This window comes from Cebidichthys violaceus, unplaced genomic scaffold (genome assembly GCF_023349555.1).
Source record: "Cebidichthys violaceus isolate CVI_PGR_0920_01 unplaced genomic scaffold, fCebVio1.0.p SCAF_14, whole genome shotgun sequence".
Lineage (NCBI taxonomy): Eukaryota > Metazoa > Chordata > Actinopteri > Perciformes > Stichaeidae > Cebidichthys > Cebidichthys violaceus.
In genome coordinates, this window is record NW_027176307.1 from 5,067,516 (window position 1) to 5,090,865 (window position 23,350).

Genomic DNA, 23,350 nt, shown 5'->3' on the forward strand with positions numbered 1-23,350 from the left:
CAGATAAGATAAAGATAAAGATAAAGAGGTTTTTATTGTCATTGTAGTGATACAACGAAATTTCGTTTGGTAGCTCTCAGCAGCAAACAGTAGCAATAACAACAATATACAATATACAAGATTATATACAAAAGGAAATACAAAATATAAAAGGAATAAGAACATTAGTAAGTAATACAATTCAAGTAATAAAATCTGTGCAAACAGTGCAGTGTAAACATGTTTTGGCAGTGCAAACAGAGTGATAGAGGAGCAGAGAACAGACTGGATTTTTGTGGATCAGCAGCTCCTGAGGCAGGTTGAGCTGGCGCAGGAAGTACATCCTCTGCTGGGCCTTCTTGTTTGATGATTGTGTCGAAAGTTGGGCGTCCACTTGAAGGTCCTGGGAGATCCCAGAAACCTGAAGGTCTCCACAGCATTAAAAAAAAAATTCTGGCAACTGACTTGATTTAAATATCATGTTTCTGGCTGTTTCCGCTTGTGATGTATTGCAGTGGTGGCCAGTAGTTAATCAGTAATTGTGACGTGAGTTCCATCTTGCCAGTTTGTGGTCACAGAGCGTGCACTCGGTTAGGATCTGTTCTCTGCTTTCTATCTCTGACAGCAGAGAGATATTTTTGCCAATCCACCATCTCTTTTTAGGGCCAGATAACATTCTCATCCGCTTGTTCCAAATAGGTTTCTTTATATTGCGATATAATTTGTTTTTCTCTGGTTGGTGTTTGGAAAGTGTTTTTGTGAAAGTGGTCACAATGTGTATGGGGGGGGGGGGGGGGGGGGGGGGGGGCAGTTAGCCTCAGCAGCAACTGAAATAGGGGACTATTTTATGGGTTCAGCTCTTGGCTTTGGAGGGCTTTGGATTGGAAGGGTGTCTCTGGGGCTGGATTTAAGGTGATAGAAAAGAATTGAGTTTATTATCAGCGGGTATCTGCATAATTTTGCTGCTCTACATGCATTTGTTAGTGTCTTTCTGTATACTTGTAAAATGTATCTGCAGCATTCTGTATTTAAAGATTGGGTATGATGTTTGGGTACAACTGTGATGACTGACTGGACCCCATACTTTACTACCATACAGCACAATGGGCTGGATGACACTTTCCAATATCTTAGGCCAGATTTTATTTGAAATTTATAAATTTGAAAAAAAGGTATTCTCTTAATTGCATTTAGAGCTCTTCAAGCCTTTCTCTTTATAAAACTATACTATACTTCCCGCATCCATGCCATAACAATAAATAAATGGATCCATATATTAATTTAATTAATTCATTAATTGTATATTTAAACTAGAATAGTCTCAAACTACATTGGACCTGCTTGATATTTTTATAATCTGCTGCTACAAAACTTTCAACCTCTGTAACACCAGTGCAAAAAAAGAAATGAGCGTACAGCCCTGTTCCCCAGCAGCAGGCAAATGTAAAGAAAGTCCCGACAATGGCCATACTCATCTGTAGTTGTTAGTTTTTGGAGTCACTTTCATTTTTAATACAGATTGCAGGGAGTCCAGATGTCTTAAACTGATGTTTAGACTGCTCAGTTAGGTAATTATCTGAAGAGTGCAGTAAGCACATCCTAACCTGCTTTGTGTTAGCAGCGCTGACAGTGATGCCTAAAATCAAATGTCTCACCTTTAAAGACCACAGTTATGCTCTTTGTTTGATCTGGCACTCTGCATCCTGCTTGGTCTGTTATTCGAGCATTCCAGATGTGTTTCCACGTTTCCTCCACGGGGGCGTGAGAGCCTTTCACTCTGGAAAATCAAATTGTAAATCAATCTATCACAGTGTTAGATTTTACATACATTAAAACCTATATATATATATATATATATATATATATATATATATATATATTAAGTTTGGAACACACAAAGAAATCACATGGCTCAATGGGATTGGATCATTTGGTTCCATGTTATTTTGATTAAATATCAGAACATATTTATAGTACTCAGATGAGTACCCACAGTTACCCACAACTCATCAAAGAATGCCCAACGTCAGTCCTCTCAGATTACCCCGGGAGCTCTGTTCCAGATTTTGTGTATGGTTTTGATAGCGAGGTCCGCTTTGAGCCACGTAGTAGCGGGTGGCTCAATTTCCTGGAAGAAGAATCGCCCAGCCGAGGTCAAACTATGCAGCGGTAGCTCAAGTCAGCAAATGACCCGATAAGTGAGATAAACGGGACCCGGTGATAAGGGCATAGTAATAATCCCTCACTGCTGTATTTATCTACTTCTTTTGTGTCCCCAGTTTAGAAACCCCCCCCTCCCCCACCCCAACATGGCATCCCGTGTCGAATGAATCACTTGATACCGTTTGGAATGCGCATGTCTTTCAGCCGGTGTTGATGTCCCGCTGGGAACAATTGAACAAGTTTGTCAGCTGAAACACAAACGCTATATGATCCCTTTCCCCCAAAAAACAATGTAAACATGAGAGGTTTAGGAGTGCAAAGGTGGCTTTTACGCTCATTTGTTACTTCAGTCCGTACAACTTTCACTGATTGAGGTTTGTCTCAGACAAGAGGCTGCTACACACTCTTGGCACACTGCATGGGTTAAATAAAAAAAATAAAAAAAACCTGATGGAGAGGAGGGAGGGACAGAGGGGGAAGCAGCTCCTCCTCCTACAGAGAGTAGACCCCTCCCTCCTGCTTTGGTTCACTCCCGTCGCTCACATGAGAGGTTAAGTCACTCTCTGAGAGACGCACTACAGATAACACCAGGTCGCACTCACACTGGAGCACAGCACCGGTGTGACTGCATACTCTCTCCACCTGTTAGTCATCAGTGTGGTGCCGACATTCATTCCAGTCATTTATCTCAGGTATTTGACTGACCCCTCTGCCTCTATCAGCTTGTGCATCTTTGGCAGCTCCAGCTTCAGGAGCACTTCTGTACTTTCTGTATCCGAGCCGATCTGTCACAGAGCAGCGCATGTTGAGTATGCATCTGCAAGAAAAGCCCGAAAAAATTAACTTTGATGGCATCCTCTGTCTCATTGGAGGCTTTGGGAAGTTCCAGAAGGTCTTGTTTGTGTGGATCTGTCTGCCTCAGATTTTTCTGGCGTTCCACATGCTGGTCTCCGTCTTCACAGGGGCCGTCCCACCGCATTTGTGCCGCTCCTCATGGCCCTCAGCGGGCGCTCCGGCCACCTCGGACTTCAACTTCAGCCGCCTGGCCACCACCGATGGCCGGCCTGATCTGTCCTGTGCGGTACCCTTGAACCACAGTGGTGCTGTAGCTCTTGGCGATGGACACCCTGCTGGGAGCTGCCAGGGGGGCTGGGAGTACAGCACAGAGACCTTCCAAAGCACCACAGTAACTGAGGTGAGTGAAAAAATCAACCGCCTGCCTGGCAGCCTCTCACTTCAGGATATCTACGTTTTCACCTGATGTGTTTAACATGAGGACTCCATGTAGCTGAGGAATGCCGAGGGTCCGTATTATTACCGTGGGATCTGGTGATACCTGAGACAGGGTTAAACCGAGTGAGGATTGAGAGATGGACTCCTGCAGAGCAGGCATCTTCTGGCCTACCCTGCCATGTTTTGTAACCTAAGGGTTGGGCAGGCGAAGCGGTTATATCACCAAAACGATGCGATTGGACAAAACTGCGTCACGTGTAGCAACATGACGGGCCAGCTGCTGTGACCACAGTTGGACAGGAAGTCGGGCAAATCTGCAATTGATTTAGAAGTTGTTGGACCTCTACTTTGGCCCTTGATGCGAAGATTTACGGGGCTCTGTAACGTCCCCTGCTGTGGATAACACAAGGACCCTTACCGGTATGTGCTGGAAAGGCATCACCAACAGAGTACGGCCTCAAGAACAAAGGCTGTGGTTTAAATCTAGTTATCTGTTGTCTCGAGAGATGCTTAACATCAAGGTGGTGCTCATGGAGCCTCCAGAAGGGAAATGGATAATCCTGTGGGGGAGATGAATGTCACGGAAACAAATGGAAAATAAATAGGAGTCATCCTCTGGGGAACATGAATATACAGAATATATCACTTCTCTGTGCTTCTTGCAGTGGGACCTGGTTTGTGATAGTGCCAGCCTGAACAACATGGCCTCCTCCATGTACATGTTTGGCCTCCTAGTAGGAGCTGTTGTGTTTGGGAGCTTAGCTGATAAGTAAGTTTGATCACACCACATCCATCCTCAGAATACTGTTAAATAAATGATGTAACTCCTTATTACTTTCTCCCATGATCTGCCCTCCGTATTACTTTTACTTTTAATTCATCACGCCCTGTCTTAGAATTATGCATCAGAACAATTCTCAAAGTATTGTTCACATGGAATGACAGAGTTGTGAAATGTCTTGTCTTGTTCCAGGTACGGTCGCAGGATCATCATTCTCGTCAACCTGGCGGTCCAGGCTGTCTTTGGGGTTGGGGCTGCTTTCGCCCCTAATTTCTACGTCTACGTTGCCCTCCGCTTTGTGGTTGGAACAACCATCTCTGGTGTCATCATGAATGCCTTTGTCCTAGGTCAGTGTCTCATGGAAAGATATCTGGGATTTTTGTCTCTTATCAAAGGATGAATTTTATTTCAATGATTTAAAAAAAGCATAGTGGTATCTAGCAAAGCAGATACCATGCACCATGTTTGATTTAGTTTACCGTGGTTTTGAGATGTCCTACGATGCCCCCCCCCCCTCTTCTCAACAAAAGCAACACGTCTCTCCAGAGAGAATGTCGCGAGTACTCAAGATAATTCACAGACCTGTTTTCATGAGCAACAGGAAACCTGGAAACCATTTACGGATTTACAGTTCACCGATGAACAGGTTGTGAGTTGGAAGCAGGATCAATAGATAGCTGCTGATATTTCAAATCTTTTGCCTCTAAGGATAAGAAGCTGTTAATGTGGGTGAACTGGTCCTTTTTCTAGCTTTAGGCTGTTGTTTTATTTTCTAAAGTAAAGCAAAATCCTTAAAGGTGTAAATACTGTAAACACTAGAGATGGATGAATAACTTGAGTTTAATAAAAAGTCTTAAAGAACAGTTAAGTGAAACAGGTTGTATTTTGTCATCTGTGGCTTTGGACGAGCAACGTCAAGTATGAGGAAATAACCCTGACGATGGCTTATAGAATGAACTGGGTCGATGAACTTGTTTTTATATGTAGTTTCTCAAGCAGTTATTATATGTACATACAGTATATGTGATTGTATGTAATTCATGTGTCCCTGTCCTGTTTGTGTCTCATCCAGGCACAGAATGGACAGGATCCAAGGAGCGGATGTTGGCAGGTATAATCACCGACTACTTTTTCGGCTTCGGCTATATTCTTCTGGCCGGAGTGGCGTACCTCATAAGAGACTGGCGTAAGCTGCAGCTGGCTATCTCAGCACCCGGTTTCCTCTTCATCTTTTACATCTGGTCAGTGGGCAGCAGTGTGACCCAGTTGTGATGCTGTGTGTACTGTTCTCCAGTATTTTCAAACTCAAAAACAGACTGCCTGCATTGTGTTGTGCTTTGTTAATGATGGAGATCCCTTTTCAGACCCTGTGATTGAAAACAAAATGTGTAGCGAATGCTCGATGTCATGCATGATTGGTGCCAAATTCCTTTCATACTTTTAGTGCAGCAGTACAGGGAAATGCAAAGACCTTCTTTGAGGAGTATCCCTCTGTGTGCCCCTTGCTATAGATCTTACTCAAGTACGATGTTATTAGAAATCACCTTTAAAACAAAGTTACAAAGTGCTTCACAGGACACAGTTTCAGAAAAATTAGAAAGGACACGTATACAAATACAGAGGGTTGGTGATGTTCCAGAGTTGGAAAACACAGGTTTGTACACGCTTGTTTTTGTGTGGGTCAAAGTTCAGATTCTGGCCAACAGCTCCACCGGCCGTCTCCTCAGCCCTCCACCTAGACCTGTCGCACCTGGAGAAATAGAACACCCATGAGAGAATGCCGTTCATTGATTTTGGTTCAGCATTCGACAGTCATCCCCCAGAAGCTGGTGTGGAAGTTGGCCTTTCCTGGTAACTGGATTCTGGACCGTCGCAGCCACCACCCCCTAGGGATGTGCTCCCAGCCCTATGCTCTTCGCACTAATGAGCCACGGCTGCTCCGCCAAACAAGGCTCCAATCAAAATGATCAAGTTTGCAGGCGACGCAGCCCTGGTGGGTAACAATCTCAACGTCGATAAGGTGAAAGAGATGACAGTCGCCTCCCTCCTCTCAACGACGGCTGTCTTGTGTGAGACAAGGAAGAAGCAGCAAGTTTCTTGGTGTGCACATTTGCGATGACCTCAACTGACCTCGCCCTCAGACAGCAAGTCCCCACAGAAAATAAAGAAGCTGTCTGACTACCTCTCAACATAAATACCATCAGGGACCCACAATCCACTTTTAGGACATGTTTTTTATTGCACTACATGTTTGTACCTGTTTGTGCATCTTGTTGTTTCAATCTAATGTTAACGGATGGAGCACAATACAGTCTCTCTTACCTATTATTAAAGCCACTGTGTGCAGGATTTGTGATTTTCTTACTTAAGCGCCGTCCGGTGGTGGTATCAAGAACAGCACAGTGTTTCATTCTTGTAAATATTTTTTTAAAGGGGTAGTTTGGGTGTTATGAAGTTTGGTTGTATGATGTACTTATCCATAGTCAGTGTATTACCCGCAGTACACTACGGTCGGCACGTCCCCAGTTTGGAGAAACATACAGGAGAACCCACACAGAAGCAAAGCAGTGGACAGCTGTGGATGGGGGCAGCAGCAAAACATATGTTAGACACCTAAACACAGGAGTTGCTGGTCTACCGCTGCCTCGAAAGGTTGGTCTGTGTTATTGTGGGATTTTGGTTAGATCGGATTCACAAAAGAACTAAATGTTTGAGGGAGTGGTAGACCACTTACTCCTGTGTTCCACGAGGTGAAATTAGTTTTTTTCAATGGAGTCTGGTGGCTTTGGCAAGAGCATGGATGGATATGACGGCTTCAGTTCCCTCTTGGGAACGTCAGTCTTATGGCACGGTAAACCGGCAAAATTATTCTAAATATAGTGTACACTTAAACTGATAAAGATTTTTTTAGGTGTCTAAAAACGGTTTTGCTGCGGGCCCCGTCCACAGCAGTAAACTGCTTTCTCCTCCGTGCTGGTACTCCTGTCTGTTTCTCCAAACTGGAGGTCGTGTCGACTGTCATTTTTTGTAGATAATACACAGTGGGCTGAGCGCAAGTGTTTGTAAGTAGGTCACCTGAACAATTTGCTTTTACATTTTTAGGGTGTTGCCAAAATCAGCTCGCTGGCTAATGGCCAATGACAGAAAGGAGGAAGCATGGGAGCTGATCCGGAAAGCAGCGCAGATGAATGGGAGGCCCCTCAGCAAAGATCTGGAGATGTGGCAGGTAGAGATGCAACATTTTGTATTATTTTCTAGTCTGTGAATATTTGTTACATATTGGTCATTTATTTAATCCTTTCAAAATGTCAACATTAATAACAAATACCCATCGCAGCCAAAGCTGAAGTAGTAAGCCTCCAACTCCACCTAGTTACACTAGAAAACGTAGCGTTACAATGCAGCGTTACAACGCAGCGTTACAACGCAGCGTTACAACGCAGCGTTACAACAACGTCACATTTGTTAACAATATCAAAATTATGATTTTGAGATCACTTCATTGATCATTGCTGCACAGTACTGAATAGTTCCCCTTGCTTTAGTAGAAGTGAGAGTGCACTAACTGTATGACATAGGTACTACGGTCTCACTCTGAAGCAACCATTATGACTTTGCATAAATGTCATTATCATGTACACATGCAAACTACTTAAATAGTAGTGTTCTGCCAACTTTTAACCCAGACTCCCAAGTCTGTTGCTCACTGTCTTACTCCCTGTTTTTTCCAGGTCCATAATGTTGAAGAGAAAACCGGGATGAAGAAAAAACACTCATTCATAGACCTTGTTCGAACCCCCAAAATGAGGAAGCACTCTTTGATTGTTTTTTATCTTTGGTGAGTATGAGCAGAGCGTTCCCTTTTTCTTTATGTCAGTATTTATATCTGGATAGGAAAACTTTGTCTCCCCAGCATTTTTGTTTTAACACACCAAAAAAAAGCTCTAGAGTCAATTACATTTTGAGCTAATTTGGCAACTTAGAGTAGAACACCACTGGTATGATATCTGTGCCATACAGCTATTGCTGCACTGTAGTGCTGCCGTATGGCTCTTTTATTTGTGTGTTTTTAGTGTTTTACAGTTGCACACCCAAACAGCACAACTCCTTATCCCCTGTGTAAAACTGGAGGGTCACTTGGAGTTTTGTTGCCCTCCTACATTCCTAACAGTCTTAACAACTTTGCTTTTATAACGCACTTCTCTTTGCCATCTCTTGCCAAAGCTTATTCCTCCCTAGCAATATTTCAAACTGGTCTGAGAAAAGACAAGAAGAAGAAAAATAGGGGAAAAAATCAAGGCAGAAAGCGTGGTTGCGCTGCAGCATTCATAAATTACAGGTTATACTATTTTCAAGGCCAGTTCCCTTTATCACTGAGACGTGTATACTACGGCTTAAATTGTGGTAAATATAATGTTTTTGGTGGACTGCACTCACGTAACAGACAACAGGCTTTGTGACCTCTGAACCCGGAACAATAACAAAAAACAGCTGAAACAGCGGGGAAACAACAGCCCGAACAGATTCAATTGTCCGGACAATAACCCCGCGCATGACGGGATGCTTTGTAATTAACGGACAATGCATATAGTCCAAATCAATGTAATTAACACAATGTCAAGAAAAACTCACAAGAACCAGTCACATATATTTATATGACAACAAAGCAACAAATCAATCCAGCAAACCTGCAGCGCTAGAGAACGAACCATTCATATTATTCATAAAAACGACACTATAGACAAATGAACACTGTAGAAACGCTACTGCAGATGTAAAGACGCAAAATCAGTTAACTTACCACAGCTGCTCTTCACTTAAAGACAAAGTCCACTCAGGTCTCTCCAAAAGTTTTCAAAAGCACGTAGCTTGTGCGTGTCCTGTCGTATAGCTGCCTTGGTTAGCGTAGCGTAGTTCCAAACAACTCCAAACACCAAGAGCAGTACAAATCCTTTTCCATGCTGGGTCAGGGCTGCTAGCTGTGGGCTTGACCGACCCTTTGATACATGTCCAGTTTTTCTGGAAATGTCCTTCTCCAAAAAGGCGTTTCTCCTTCTCCTTCTGCCATTGAGTGTTAAAAAAAACACAGCTAGGTAAAAAAAAGAAAGAATCTACACCAAGCAAAATGCTAAAAATGTCATAACTTCTTACATATGTTTCAACTTGAACTCTTACTAAACACTATGATCTGCTAGGTAGCTTTCTGTTTGACAAAAGTCACGCTGGCCCACTGACCAATCACGGCGCACCTTAATGCTGACGTACTTAGCAGGCTACCTCGGTAGCAGTGGCACGTCAAAGAATACGCCCAACATGTCAAACTAAAGATCTGATTGGTTGAAGACTATGACAATCAACAATATCGTCCCCATATACTTTAATCTGCAAAGTCTACCTAGCGGGCCTCGGGCCTTTCTCCTTACATAGAGACATAGAGGCTGAATCTGATTGGATAAGAGCTCTACTTAAAACAAGCTATGCTGGAAGCAAAGCAACTGAGGAAGACAGGAGCTGTGCAATGAGAAAATAAGCTAATGGGAAAAAAATTATAATACTTGTAGTGTATTTGTGAACAATTGTTAAATTATAAAATAGCTCTAACTTTGTGATTCTGTTTAGACCAGCAGAGAAGGCTTAGCTGGCCCTGACGGCCCACCACTGTCTAAAGACAACAAGAAAAATGCATAATGAAGAACGAATCCATCAAAAAATGTGTAAAGAAAAGAATACAGAAAAAAATAAATGTAAATAAATATTTATTGAGTCATTTATTTATTTAATTTTCAGCTTCTGTCTTCCATACAAAATGTGTGCCAGCCCTGCTAGTATTATAGTGTAATTATCTTAGAAATGATGCATGACTGATTTTTTTGTTTTTACTTTCTTTTTTTTTAACCTCCCGTATTGTTTAAGTATTTTAAAGTACCCCCATTTTAGAAACACTGTATTAGGGTATTTCTCTGAAATGCTCTACAAGCATCATTCTTCAAGCTCTCATCTACAGAAAAAAATATGTTTTGTAAAAGTTGCCTTCAGTGCCGCATTGCGTACATATGATCATAAAAACTCAGTGTGAGTTTTTTTTATAAACCCTGTATGTGCATCCATAATAAAACAGTCTGCAGTTTACTTGTTTTGAAGACAGAACAGAAAATAATAACCAGATCAGCTATAAAATCATACAAACGAATGCAAATAAAATAATAAATTTATCACGCACACTCCAGACCTGGTTTATCCATAACTCTAACAAGGCTGCACCTTGGCTGCTCAGACCATATCGCTGTGATACTAATTAGTAATTACTGTCATTAGTAATGCCATTCATTGATTTTGGTTTCGCATTCAACAGTCACGGTGTGGAAGTTGGCCTCCCTTGTAACTGGATTCTGAACCTTCTGTCTGTTTCTCCAAACTGGTGGCGTGCCAACTGTCATCTACTGTAGATAATACACTGACTATGGATAAGTACCTCATACAACCCCGCTTCAAAACCCCCAAACTATCCCTTTAATTTTTCATGCACTACGTCCTAAATCTCCCACAAACTAAAGTGTACGCCATTATTTGAAAGATCCCACACATGCTAACTTTAAAGTGCGTCGTTTACACGATGCCCTCCAAACAAATGACGCTATATTTCTACTTTTGTGTCTCAGGTTCGCCAACGTGCTTGTGTACTACGGTCTGTCGCTGAACATTTCTGACTTTGGAATGAACATCTATCTGACCCAGATGATCTTTGGACTGGTGGAGATGCCGGCACGCACCATCACCCTGTTCACCCTCAACCGCTCACGCAAGCTCTCCCAGCTAGCGTTCCTGGCCGTGGGCGGCGCGGCCTGCCTGCTGACCATCTTCATCCCCAGTGGTATGGACACACTCGGCCGCTTAGTGCAGACCTCCTCATAGACTGTCCAAACAGAGTAGAATGAACAACATACACTATCTATTAGTGCAAGGCGGTATGATCTATACAAGATATTTTTCAAAAATCTGTTGTCATCATTTTTTTTTTGCATGACGGGGCCTTTTGTATAGGTTTATTGTGGCTTATTCTACAGCCTGGAGTAAATACAATACTTTTTTAAAAACATACTCATCTCGTCATGTATAAACTATATGGTTTGCTTGGCCCCAAAACATTATAGAATATAGAAAAAAATCTGAATGCATGAAACGGTTGCAGATTGTTAACAATTATTATTGTGCAAACTGCAACATAGTTACAAAAAATATTTGATGTGCCAAAAATTGAAATTCAATGCTGCTTTTTTGGCATGACAGTTTAAAAAAAAAGTTTTAATAAAATTACAATGACTATTAACAGAACTATTAGTTTGTTATATGGGAGGGAATAATAATATTATAATGATAATAATATAATAATGTATATACAAAACTAAATATTTTAAGAGCGTTGTATGAGCACTATAAACTGACCACTGTTGTTGTAGGAAATGGGTGACTGTAAATGTCCACTTCTTAGTTTTACATATTTTTTATGTGTCACATATTGATGGGTGCCGTGGTGTTTCACCCTTTTAAAGATAGTTTGTTGTGGGTTATTAATGGTACAAGGTTCTAACCATGACTGAGAATCTTTCCCCTCACTTCCCTTTGACCTCTCCTCTAGAGCTGTCTGTCGTCAAAACCGTGCTGGCCATGATCGGGAAGTTCGGCATCACGGCGTCTCTCTCCATTATTTACGTCTACTCGGCGGAGGTGTTCCCCACCGTTATCAGGTGAGCGTTTCCCTCCAAAAACACTCCTGTGGTTTACAGACTAAATTCTCCCAACGAGGTTGCAAAGCCACATTTGACGTGACTCACCAAACCTGCTCTGGTTGACATCAGACAGGTTGTCCGACGCCCAGTGATCTATGAGCCTGTGTGATGAAATGAAGCCAGTTGTGATTACGGTATGTTGTAATTGAGGTGCAATGCCATAAAAAAAACATATGACACAAAGCAATCGTGATCATAGGTTAGAGTCCAATGCCAGCTAGACTGTTTTATAATGCAGCTCAGGGGCCTTTCCAGGATTTGAGGACATTGCCTCTGTACGATTTTTTAATGCATTCTGGCACCTGATTTACATTAAAGTACATATTTGGTACAGCTGATGTAGATATGTGTGTACCTTTGGTCTTTTTGACCCTCTTTCTGTGTCTCCCACAGACAGAACGGGATTGGTATTGGCTCTATGTGTGCTCGGACTGGAGGGGTCCTGGCTCCCATGCTATACCTCCTGAAGGGCCTCAGTCCGCAGGCCCCCATGGTTCTGTGTGGGCTCTGCCCTCTGCTTGGCTCCGCCCTCACCCTGCTGCTCCCTGAGACAGCCAATAAGCCACTGCCCGACACCATCGAAGACGTGGAGGGATCCAACCTCAGGTTTGACATCGCTGCTTTTAGACCATTCTGTTTTTTTTAAAGGCTCACTTCACCTAAATAAGAAAAAAAGGGACTGGAGGATTGGTAGAACCAGGACTGAGCGGGGCAGACTGTTAGACCCATGTTGCAGTAAAATCAGAGGTTTTCTGAAGGGGCTCTGGCAGCTGCAGATCTTCGCTACACAAGGTGAAACACTACCGCCTTCGTCCACAGGGGCCGCCAAGATCAACACGAAATCAGAGTTCCTTGTAGTAACTTCAAATTATTTTATGTTTATGAATTGGTCATACAAGCGTTTAATTTTTACCTGAGCTAAACCCAGATTCTCCCGAGCTAGTTCTCCTGCTCTATAAAGCCTGTGCCTAAAACCGTTTACATACTCAATTAGGTCTTTAGGAGGTTCTGCCTCCTTCCAGTTATCAGACAAGGCCGCCAACGGACCTCTTACGGTGTGTGCAAACACCAATTCATTTGGGCTAAACCCAGTGCTCTCTTGTGTCACCTCCCTAGCTGCCAGCATTAACCAGGGCAAACCCTCTTCCCAGTCTCTACCCAGGTCCATGCAGTAAGCGCGCAACAGGGACTTTAGCGTCTGATGGAAGCGTTCCAACGCACCCTGACTCTGAGCATGGTAAGCAGAGGCTTGGTTGTGCTGGACACGAAGCTGCTTTAACACCTGGGAAAACATGTGAGAAGAGAAGTTTGAGCCTTGGTCGGACTGAATGACCTTGGGTATGCCAAACACCGAAATTAACTGGGACAGTGCTCTCACCACCGACCTAGTAGTTATGGTGCGTAAGGGGTACGCTGCCGGATAGCGAGTACTCTGGCACATAACAGTCAGTGGGTAAGTAGCACCTGTCTTTGAACAAGGCAAAGGACCCACACAGTCTATTATCAAATGCTCAAATGTTTGGCTGATTGCTGGAATAGGGTACAGAGGCACAGGTTTCAGGGTCTGGTTAGGTTTGTCAGTCAGCTGACATATATGACACGTTTTAATGAAGTGACCTATATCTTGTTTCATACGAGGCCAAAAGAAGTGTCTTAAAATCCGGTCATACGTTTTCTTCACCCCAGAGTGTCCTGACTCATCATGAGCCACCTTTAACATTGACTCACGCAGCGTAACCGGCAAAATTATTTGAAATACTGGTTCCCTGACAAAACTCCCACTGTGGTGCACCCACTTTCTTACCAACATCAGATCATGAAGGAAATAACCACCAGCACTGTCCAGTACCTCAGTCTCAGGGCGAACCTGTTGAAACAGCTCTTTCAGAGAGGGGGTCAGCCTGCTGTCCTGCAACCAGATCACTGCGAGATATCGACGAAGGAAAATTAGACAGAGGTAGTGAGAACTTCGCTGCAACATTCCCTTTCTCTGAGTGAGACACAGGTTTCGAAGCTGCCATAGCACGTGTTACTGCGCCGGCCGTGAACGCCTCAGGGACATCACGTTGGTTTTTGCCTGGGTCTACACTCGGCAGTGGCACAGGTTGCACCACCGGCTGAGGTACATCTGCCCAGACACGTGCACCAACCAAATCGTTTCCCAGGACGACAGAAATCCCTTGGATTGGAAATGCTGGGCGCACCGCTAGCTTAGCCTCACCCTGGAACAAATCACAATGGAGCATTATTTTGTGCACTGGAAACAACATAACATTTAAATTCATACCCCGAACAGGAACCAAGTCTCCTGTATCAGACTCGCTGAACAAGGGAAGTACTCCTGCTTGAATGAACGAGTCGAAAGCCCCTGTGTCCCTCAAGATGGTCACTGGCACCTTAGTCTCACTACCCAACATGGAGACCAAATCCTTATGGATAAACGGTCGGTAGGCCTCCAAACTCTGAGGACCAGAGTCTTGTACCCACAAGTCAAGACAGTTAGGGCTCACTTCAGAAACGGGTGCGGCTAAACCAACACCTTTAGCATGAGACCCATATGCAGCATTTTTAGGCTGAAGTTTCAACAAATGACAGTCGACCTTCCAGTGTCCCCGTTTGTGACAATAATTACAGATTCGTTCTGCATTACGCAGATTACTACCGTCTTTAACTTGGAAAGTTTTACCAGTCCTGTGATCAGCAAAACCTCCTCTGTGCGTAAGCACGTAATCGTCAGCGAGTGCCGCTGCTGCAGCTGCGTTTGTGGCCTTCTGCTCACTGATGTACGCAGCAACGCGCACAGCAACTGAATCTTTGAACTGCTCTAGTACCACCAGTTCACACAATTGGTCAAATTCCTCAATACCTGAAGCAGAGTACCAACGAGTGAAATGAATTGTCAGATCACGCGCAAATTCCAGATGACTCTGATTCTCTCCATTCTTTAAGTTCCTAAATCGTTGTCGGTAGGCCTCAGGAACCAACTCATAAGCCTTTAACACTGCTGCCTTCACAGACGAGTATTCTCTACAATCAGCATCAGTTAACGAGGAGTACGCCTCCTGCGCTCTTCCAGTCAGCATGCACTGCAGCATCAGTGTGCGTGATGACTCTGGCCATTTACACGCATCAGCCACACGCTCAAACAATGAAAAAAACAACTCCGGATCTTTTTCAGAAAATCTTGGCAAGAGCCTTAAGTGACCCAAGACATCAAAGGCATCCGCAGGTTGCTCTAAAGACTTCTCACCAAGCTCACCAGCTGACAGCTTGTCTTCTTTAATTAATGACAGTCTAAACTGCTCTATCTCCAATTTGGCATTTTCTGTCTGCTGGCGCAGCCTCTCCACAGCCAATACTTTCTCCAGTTCAGCTTGTTTAAACCTGTCGTGGTCAAGTTGTAGCATCAGCAACTCTTTTTGCTGTTCAAATGTAAAATTAGATCCTGTTTGGGACGGAGGGCCCGCGGCCTCCGGGAAAACAGCTGAGAGATTCTCAGTCAAAACATCCTTGTCAAATAAATGCGACTTCAAAATGGCCTTCACTCTCTCCTTTAGACGTTTATCACCCACTTCGATTCGATAATATTCTGCTATTTTCAATAGTTGCTCTTTTGTGCAAAGATCTAAACCCTTCTCAGAGGGAGAAGCAAAGAAGCTCTCAACATCCTCCATACTTCAGTGTGCATGAAAATCAATGAAACAAATAGTGAAGGCTAGTGGTGCACAAACCACAGACTGTGGCCTAATCAGCATACGAGTGCGCCCCTCTAGCTGACTGCCTAACCATAAACTACCTACCTAAAAACTCAACCCTAGTCTTCATGCTGTTAATGATGGTGGGTAATTACGCACTGAAGCCCAGTGGCGAGGAAAAGCAACCAGAAACTGGCGACTCCCCAGAACCATGGCTGTGCTCCCGAGCAAGATTGCTCTAACCACGGTCACCGCAACACTAACAAAACAAAAAAAACAAGACGAAACCCAAAGGGGTAACGCCGCTGAACCTGACAGGGGGCAAACGATTGCATCAAAGGTACGTTAAGTGCGCCAGTCAGACAACACGTACATTGATTTGCATTTCACACCAAGAAGAAGGGAAAACTCGCAAAGCGGAACTCAAATCTATACCAACAAATATATACAACTTACTGCAGCTCCCAAACAAAAGCGCCTGTTTCCCACGATAAGACCCCCAAAGGAATTACGCACCCCGGAAAGCACTCGAGGGAATCCAGGGAAACCCAACTTATAATTTAGTGACGCCTCTCTATGACGTACCAACGCTTAAGCATGAGCAGTAGCAATACTACAATAAACTACCAAGCAATGTACCCACTATCGCAAACGGACCAATGTCGAACGATCCCGGACGAGCCCCCAACTTGTCACGACCTGGCTCCGCAGCCGTGGCACTAGTGAGGGAGACGCAGTCAGTTTGCACCAATAAAGGGTTTATTGTACAAAGCAACAAACATATATCTTGCAATGGCGGAACACGAGCCATCCACGCTGCTCCATGGGTGGTTGGTATGAGAGAGGGCGATTGAAAAGAGGGCGGATCTTTATACGGGAGCACCGGGCCCAGGTGTCTCCAGTTAACGATCAGCATGTCTGGTCCTGCTGGCTTAAAAGAACATAACAAATGACCCAGACAGGGGACCGTCACAGGAGTGAAGATAGTAGAGGTGTGGACCTGCACCTTGACCTTCTCACCAATGATTTACTTGAACTTTATGAACCTACATTTGGAGCCTTGTCACTTGAAAAGACCAATACCCTGAATCTGAAAGCTATAGCTGGAATATTAACTGATGTATTCTGGTATGTAGACACAAGTAATGTTGTTGCTCGGGTTGGGATTCACGTTGAAGTCTAAGCAGATTTTTTTCACTCTTCTAAAAGAAGTGGAATTTTAATATTCTGTTTTTCATCTGAACTTTGCAGTTGTTCCTCGGCTGCACTGAGGCTCAATTTTTTTATCACATGCCTCCATCTTTTCTTTTTCAGTGAGGAGGGTGACGGTCGTCTTTGAACTTTCTCCGAGGAAAACTGGATATCTGCGGCGGTGGCATCGGGATGGACTGATGAACAACAACAACAACACCGGTGCAAACTGCCACATCAGTATCAGTATCAGTATTTTTAAGGACTATTCCAAAAGGCAAATGTCTACGCTTCCAGTCAAAGTCAAGATTAAACTTTGTTCGTTTTTTTATGGGTCTTTGCAAGATTCTGAACACTTTGTTTACTCTTTTTCCACCACTCTTTTGTACAAAGTTGTTTTATTTTATGACATCTTTGCTTTTGTTCCAGTGTGCCAAAGATAATCAGCTTAAATATATATATTTTTTTGTCGCTGGAGTGAAATGACTCCCTTTATGTAACGTTAGTACTAAAGTATACTTCCTACGTTGTTTGATGAGCTGCGGCTTACACATTACACACGTGTGCATTATCCAAGTCAAAAGGAGCCATTATGCCAAATAGGGCACTTATTTAAAGAGACAGCTTCATCCTCTTACACAGCACCCATTTGCTGCAGTAACTTCTCGCAAATGCATTTTTGTACGTTTTTTATGCTGGAAATGACGTGAGTGTGACTTTGTGGTCACTAGGGGGAAGCAGAGCAAGCTGTAAACACAACATGGACATATTATCACTTTATGAAGTTGTTTGCTAAAAGAAACAGCCTCCTGTGTAGGCCTGTGAATAGTGTGCTTCCGTGCTTCCTTTGTGTCAACAGTTTTACAACACGACATGTGTCCCCGAGCACAAAACAAGCTCCTTAAAGAAAATGTTTTTTGCCAGTTTGCCATGAAAGAACGTTACTGGCCTACACAGAGCTCTTTATCTCAACCCTCGTCCAACACCTTATGGGATGAATTGGAATGCCGACATCAGTGTGGGACCTCACCGATGCTCTTGTGGCTGATTGGGAGCATCATCTAGTTGAAAGACTGAAACCAGGAGAGAGAAGGCTGTTATAGCAGCACATTAATGCCCGTGGGTTCTGGGGTTGTTTTTCTTCTCTAAAACTCAGCTTATTTGTGTTCTGGAAGTCTGCACGGTGTGCCTCATGTACCGGCCATCTCTCTGTGGAGAGCGAGTTACCTCTCGTCTTTTATCAGGGTTCACACGCAACCTGGGAAAAAAAATGTTTTCCAGTCATGAAAAAGTAAAATGTCCAGGAAGATCTCGTGCTGTCCCGGAAACTTATTTCAACGTTCTCCTATTTTCCTTCTGCTGAGAATGAGTCTCTCTGCGATCTACTGAATCAGAGCTAGCCAAAATGGATAACATCTGAAAGTTACGTACAGGATCATATTAACGTTCAAATGGTAGTTTATGGACTATTTTGGGAAAAGGCTGTTATGTTGTGTGAACTCCCCTGAACGCTCTCCTAAGTCATGACCCATGGCAACACATGCGGGTCACAACTTAAAGGGACAGTTCACCTCGAAATCTAATCTCTTAGTGCCATCTATCAGTTTGTTTTGGTGTAAGATGTTGGAGACGTCGGCCGTAGATGACTTCTCTCCAATTTAACGGGACTATATGGCACTTGACTTAACAAATATATACATTTGGACAACTCAACGTATAAGTGTACGTTTCTGAATATTTGTACTTGTATATCGGATTTTCTGTCATGTAACGTGAGAGTTTTGGGGATCTCTCCTCTGTCTCTAGCTTTCAGTTTACAATGGATGTAAACAAACTGGCACTACTGCAGAGACAAAGCGGCTACTGTACGTCTTCTGTCAGCTTAGTAAAGCCGGAGGAAGCTCATAAAACGTAATCGCCCCCGGAACCAGTATTATCAGTGTGTTACAGAGTACGTTTGGTCAGTCAGCAACACCGTTGCAGTTCATCTCTGCTTTCTGGTACTCTGGTGACAACACAAGTCTTCACGAGAGTTGTGGTGCACAATATGTTTGGTTTAAAATGCTTGAAAAACACAGTTTAAGTAGTAAAAAACACTTAAATGTTTGACTCAAGGCTCTTACATGTTCTTTTTCGATATTATGTAAAATGATTGTATCGATGCATCTCTACACTTTTACATTTATATACAGAGATTCTGTAGAACCAAAGTCTGTGACTCAAGTAGTTGCTGTGAAAAGTATTTGTTACTGATTTGTTCTATACAGATTTCTCTAACATAAATGTATGTAGTGCTCGTTTGTTAAATTCAAAATGTTTTCCTTTTATTTTTTTATTGTGAACTATAGCGGTTATTAGCATAAAAACAAACTATTCAAATGATTGGGAAATTATTTTTTAAATCTTTTCATCTATTTTATATGGCTGTGAAAACAACTGGATTTGTTTAATTTTACAAGATTACATTTGAACACATAATGATCGCTTTATAAGGATAACAAGTTCCTTGAAAAAAAGTTGTCTGTGAAACAGTTGGAGAAAAAAAAAGTTCTTTGTTGTTGTAATATTCATTTTGGCCACGAGAGGCAGAAGTGCACCATTACCCCATGTTCTTCCTATTGTAATTTCTCCATGCACTCTTAACACAAAATACATATACAAAAAGAGATCAGACTCACAAAATGAATCGCCAGAAAAAAAATTATTCAATCTCCAATTCCATTCAATCATATCCGGTTCCTTACTAAACCGTCATCAGTGTCATTATTTCAGTGGAGGGTGTCCGTGCGCGTGCAACAGTCTGCGCGTGAGTCCGCTCCGCCGAAGCAGCTGTAGGCTCTGAGCTGTGGGCAGCGCGGCCCGCAGACATCAGACAGCAACTGCTACTTCAAGTAGAGGAGGGTCTAGGATGGCTGCAAAGGCCCTAATGAAGTAATGAGGGGTTTGACTGTACGGAGTGAGCCGGCTGCTCTGTGGTTGTTAAAGTGCTATTTCACTGTGTAGCCAGAAGATGGCGCTCCAAAGTCAATTCAAAACAAATTAAAAACGTAAACATGCACTGCAGCTCATACAGCTGTTTGTCACTTCTTTGGATGTCAAACAGAAATATAGCACTACCTATAAGAAAAAAACACATTTAAAACTTTCCGAAACTCAACTAAATATCAAAACAAAACTGTTTATGTAGTTCATATGTTACTATATTTCCATTGAGACCTAGATATCCTCTGATTGGACGGGCGTCCTGCCAATCAAAGACCGGGCCCGTTATGCGTCCTTCACTTGCTTCTAGAAAGCTTTGGATTCTGATTATCGGGATAATCAATAGTGGTAATAAAAGCCAAACAACAATGAATAAGTCAAAAAGTACGTAACAAAGTAATGCTTATTTATTTGTAATAAATACAGTTATTTAATTTTCGAAAACACATACCAAAAGAGAGACATTCAACTAGACCAATCCTTGTCAGAGGGAATACCAGTAAGATGAGCTGCAGTTCAGATAAAACCAGCCAACAAATCATGTCGTGGCATTTGTGTCCTCTGTCATTTAAACATCCCATTCGACAGCTCGGCTACGAAGAACAATTTCCATGTCTTATTTCTTCAGATAAATATTCTATGCAACCCGCACAACCCGTTTTGTTGGATCCCGTTGGTTGCCGCCCGTCGTAACAGAGTGATATTTCCTACGGCTCGTGAAGGCGGCGCTAGTTTCATTGTGGGCCCTGCAGAGCTAACGCCATCACACGCAGAGTCCACGACGAGCGGAGTACGGCGACACCAGGGCAGCCTGTCTCACTGTCTCTCTGTCAAACCATTTCATCACAACGGCAATGGAATATAGAGCTGCGGGATATTAGACGCGTTTGATCAGGTAAGACGTTTCCCTTTTCTCTCATCAATCTGCTGCCTTGGTACCTCTGAAGCGGTGTGACTTACTTTGATTTTTTTCTCTCTCTCTCCATGTAGTATCAATATTATTGACATTTCTTGAACGTAAAAAGGCGCTTTAGCATATTAGCTAGTGACTACATGGGTGCTCGCGACAGCTGTGTTTTTTTTTTAATGACACTCTGTGTGTATTCGGTTAAATGTAAAAAAATAAAAAACAGCACACATCTAGTCCGCGTCACAGGAGTGAAGAAACGGGTTTCCCGGAGCTAATTAACGCCAGACAAGTACCAACGGAGAAACAGAATGAATACTTTATGCTTTATGTTTGTTATCAACTGGGAGGCGTTTAGCCCTGAAAGCATCTTGACGCAGTGGTTTCAGGGTCCTCTGCTCGGGTTGTTTACCATGCTCACCCCCCCCCCACCACCACCAGCAGCAGCAGCATCATCAGCATCTCCCTATAGAGGCTAAGTGGAGAGTCAGATGAAGGACACAACCTCACATGATTGGCAGTCTCTCTCTCTCTCTCTCTCTCTCTCTCTCTCTCTCTCTCTCTCTCTCTCTCTCTCTCTGTGTGTGTGTGTGTGTGTGTGTGTGTGTGTGTGTGTGTGTGTGTGTGTGTGTGTGTGTTTTTCTCGTATATATCTAGGATGCTTTAGGTGCTCCCGCGTGCATTAGGGAAACCGTAGCGCTCTGGCGACTCTGAGGACCAGCTCGCATTCCTCCACGCTGTGTCGGCATCACCTGAAAACACCACCCACCCAAGCTGATGTTTGGTCTGTGACTTCTGGACGGCGACATGTATAACGCTTGTTCTTCCAGTCGGGTGTGTTGCACTGGGATGAGGATATCATATGCCTCCTCCATGATGATGATGATGATGGCCCTCTTCCTTTAACTGCTTTCTTCATTTTGCCCATAAAACCTCACCACAGCCATATTCTTCCACGCATCGTTGTCTGCAGAATCAGTGTCATTAATAATGTTGTCATCGGCTGCCCAACAGTTTCTCTCTTCCACCAGCATTGTCTACCCCTTTTAAGAAATGTCTCGCTATGAAGCGACCTGTATTTACAACAGGCGATAGACAGCAAGACGTGCTACTTGGAATTACTTTATTTTTGGGTGGCTCTCAGGGGAAAAACTGCAACATGTGGAAGCGGCAACAACGAGACGTGCAGTTGTAATTTCTTCTGCTGTAGAAGTGCTATTATTCCTATTTTCAGAAAGCCAGCTTCCTTGTTTTTCTGGGTTTTTTTGTTCAAGCAGTGCCAGCAGCTGGCTTACTCAACCTAAGTGTAAGATTTCTGCAGCAAGAAAGCAAAAGCTGCTTGTTTTTTGTTTTTGTTACAACCATGTGATGGCACACAGGTGCAGTGTATGGAAACCCAGTGTATGGAACAGTCCCCAGGCTGCTGGCATCTTCTCTGTCTGAGTGGTAGTAGTCTTTGAAACCAAGCACAGGAACCAGCTTTATGAAATACATTTCTTTTTTTTCTGTAGAAGCTGTTGCGTTGCGTTGTCCAGGTCTGCATATCTCGATTTTGCAGACATCAAACAAATCTTTACGTCCATTTGTGTTAAATCGTCTGTTTCTGCAGTGAAGTTCTGTATTGCAGATGTCCCGAGATATACCGCTCTTGTCAGGATGAGTTATGAGTTAAGGGCTGCTCCTCTTTTTCTTTTTTTTTTTTTATTATCAGTGCTTACAATAGGATGAGGCATCGCTTGCTATTGCTGATTAAAGTCCCCTGTGTTTAGCATGCAGGCCTGGTTAGACAGACAGCTTTAAACGGCTTGTCATCCTCCTTACAGGCGCTGCAAAAGTACTGTGCTCCTAATCACAGCTCACCCCGGATACTATGTTTTTGGCAGGAGAGACCTGATCAGGCAGGTTATCACACAGAGGTGAGGACAGTAGAACAGAGGAAAGCTTATGCAGTAGTAGATCTTTACCAGTCGCTCTTGTATTTTAGTCCCAACGATACACTTAGGGAAACTCAAGTCTGCAATCTGCTTATAAGATGTCATGGACATAAGATCTTTGTTTTCGTTAAAGGATCACTTGAAGTTACTTTGAGGAACTTCTAACTGGTTATAAAACGGTCTGGATTGAAAGCTATCACAAGGAACTTTCCTTCTGTGTTGATTTTGACGATCCCTGTGGACGAAAGCGGTAGTGTTTGAGAGCACTAGAGGCCCTTTTAGAAAGGTCCTGGTTCTATCGTTTACGCTGACGGTCTGGAAAAAAAAAAGTCCATTTGGACACTGGGAAATTATGATATGCATTTTTCAGTATTTTCTATTTTATAATAATGAAGTTGTTGAACAAATGAGTTGGTAGATTAATCTGTAATACTGAATAGCAGTAATACTTTTTACTTTTACACAGCGACGACCACAAGTGTACTCTAAGATATACATCTAAACACGGTCAACATGTTGTTGCTTGACCTAAATATAGTCTTTTTCCCAGGGCTTTCCACCACATCTCATGGTCTTCATCAGGGAAAGAGTTTGCTCAGTTGTCCGTTGTCCCCTGAAGTTCATCCTCAGGTGATCGACCTAAGTTCATCACTTGATAACAAGCGAGCAATCTCAACTGAGCAAACTTTGCTGATGAA

General features: G+C 43.2%; 3 protein-coding genes and 1 long non-coding RNA gene across 11 annotated transcripts in view; 3 read left to right on the top strand and 1 right to left on the bottom strand.

Moving 5' to 3' along the window:
* The window catches only part of LOC137870783 (uncharacterized), a 2,716-nt gene extending 503 nt beyond the window's left edge, over positions 1-2,213 (bottom strand). The window contains exons 1-2 of the long non-coding RNA XR_011102740.1: positions 1,979-2,213; positions 1,635-1,756 (exon numbers count right to left, since the gene is read on the bottom strand). This is a non-coding gene — a long non-coding RNA (uncharacterized lncRNA). The remainder of the gene's footprint in view (positions 1-1,634; positions 1,757-1,978) is intronic.
* tube1 (tubulin, epsilon 1) overlaps positions 1-3,167 on the top strand; it is a 21,409-nt gene extending 18,242 nt beyond the window's left edge. The window contains exon 13 of the mRNA XM_068708568.1: positions 3,105-3,167. The gene's annotated coding sequence lies outside the window, so the exon portion shown is untranslated. The remainder of the gene's footprint in view (positions 1-3,104) is intronic.
* On the top strand, positions 2,728-19,112 carry si:dkey-119m7.4 (uncharacterized protein LOC560629 homolog). 4 transcript variants are annotated; one of them, XR_011102772.1, is made up of 10 exons: positions 2,728-3,337; positions 4,041-4,144; positions 4,349-4,503; positions 5,229-5,397; positions 7,259-7,382; positions 7,888-7,994; positions 10,816-11,027; positions 11,795-11,901; positions 12,337-12,549; positions 13,095-13,180. XR_011102772.1 is itself a non-coding variant. In XM_068708563.1 (10 exons), the coding sequence occupies exons 1-10, from the start codon at positions 2,945-2,947 to the stop codon at positions 16,975-16,977; spliced, it is 1,611 nt and encodes a 536-aa protein (XP_068564664.1). In that variant the 5' UTR covers positions 2,728-2,944; the 3' UTR covers positions 16,978-19,112. The 4 variants fall into 4 exon arrangements, 3 of the variants coding, with proteins under 3 accessions (XP_068564664.1, XP_068564666.1, XP_068564667.1); XM_068708563.1 differs by lacking the exon at positions 13,095-13,180 and adding an exon at positions 16,953-19,112 and having other exon boundaries at positions 11,793-11,901; XM_068708565.1 differs by lacking the exon at positions 13,095-13,180 and adding an exon at positions 12,013-12,077 and having other exon boundaries at positions 11,793-11,901; positions 12,337-12,408.
* Positions 19,113-20,565: 1,453 nt separating this feature from the next.
* fynb (FYN proto-oncogene, Src family tyrosine kinase b) overlaps positions 20,566-23,350 on the top strand; it is a 59,376-nt gene continuing 56,591 nt past the window's right edge. For 4 of the 5 annotated variants that reach the window (XM_068708571.1, XM_068708574.1, XM_068708575.1 and 1 more), the window contains exon 1: positions 20,566-20,706. The gene's annotated coding sequence lies outside the window, so the exon portion shown is untranslated. Of the gene's footprint in view, positions 20,707-21,375; positions 21,553-23,350 lie in introns of all 5 variants that reach the window. The other variant, XM_068708572.1, reaches the window with a different exon arrangement.

Excerpts from the sequence above, each read along its gene's own strand:
- si:dkey-119m7.4 (XM_068708563.1), top strand. The coding sequence starts at position 2,945 with ATGTTGAGTATGCATCTGCAAGAAAAGCCCGAAAAAATTAACTTTGAT. Across the intron at positions 7,995-10,815 it reads TTGATTGTTTTTTATCTTTG|GTTCGCCAACGTGCTTGTGT; the intron begins GTGAGTATGAGC and ends TTTGTGTCTCAG. Across the intron at positions 11,902-12,336 it reads GTGTTCCCCACCGTTATCAG|ACAGAACGGGATTGGTATTG; the intron begins GTGAGCGTTTCC and ends TGTCTCCCACAG.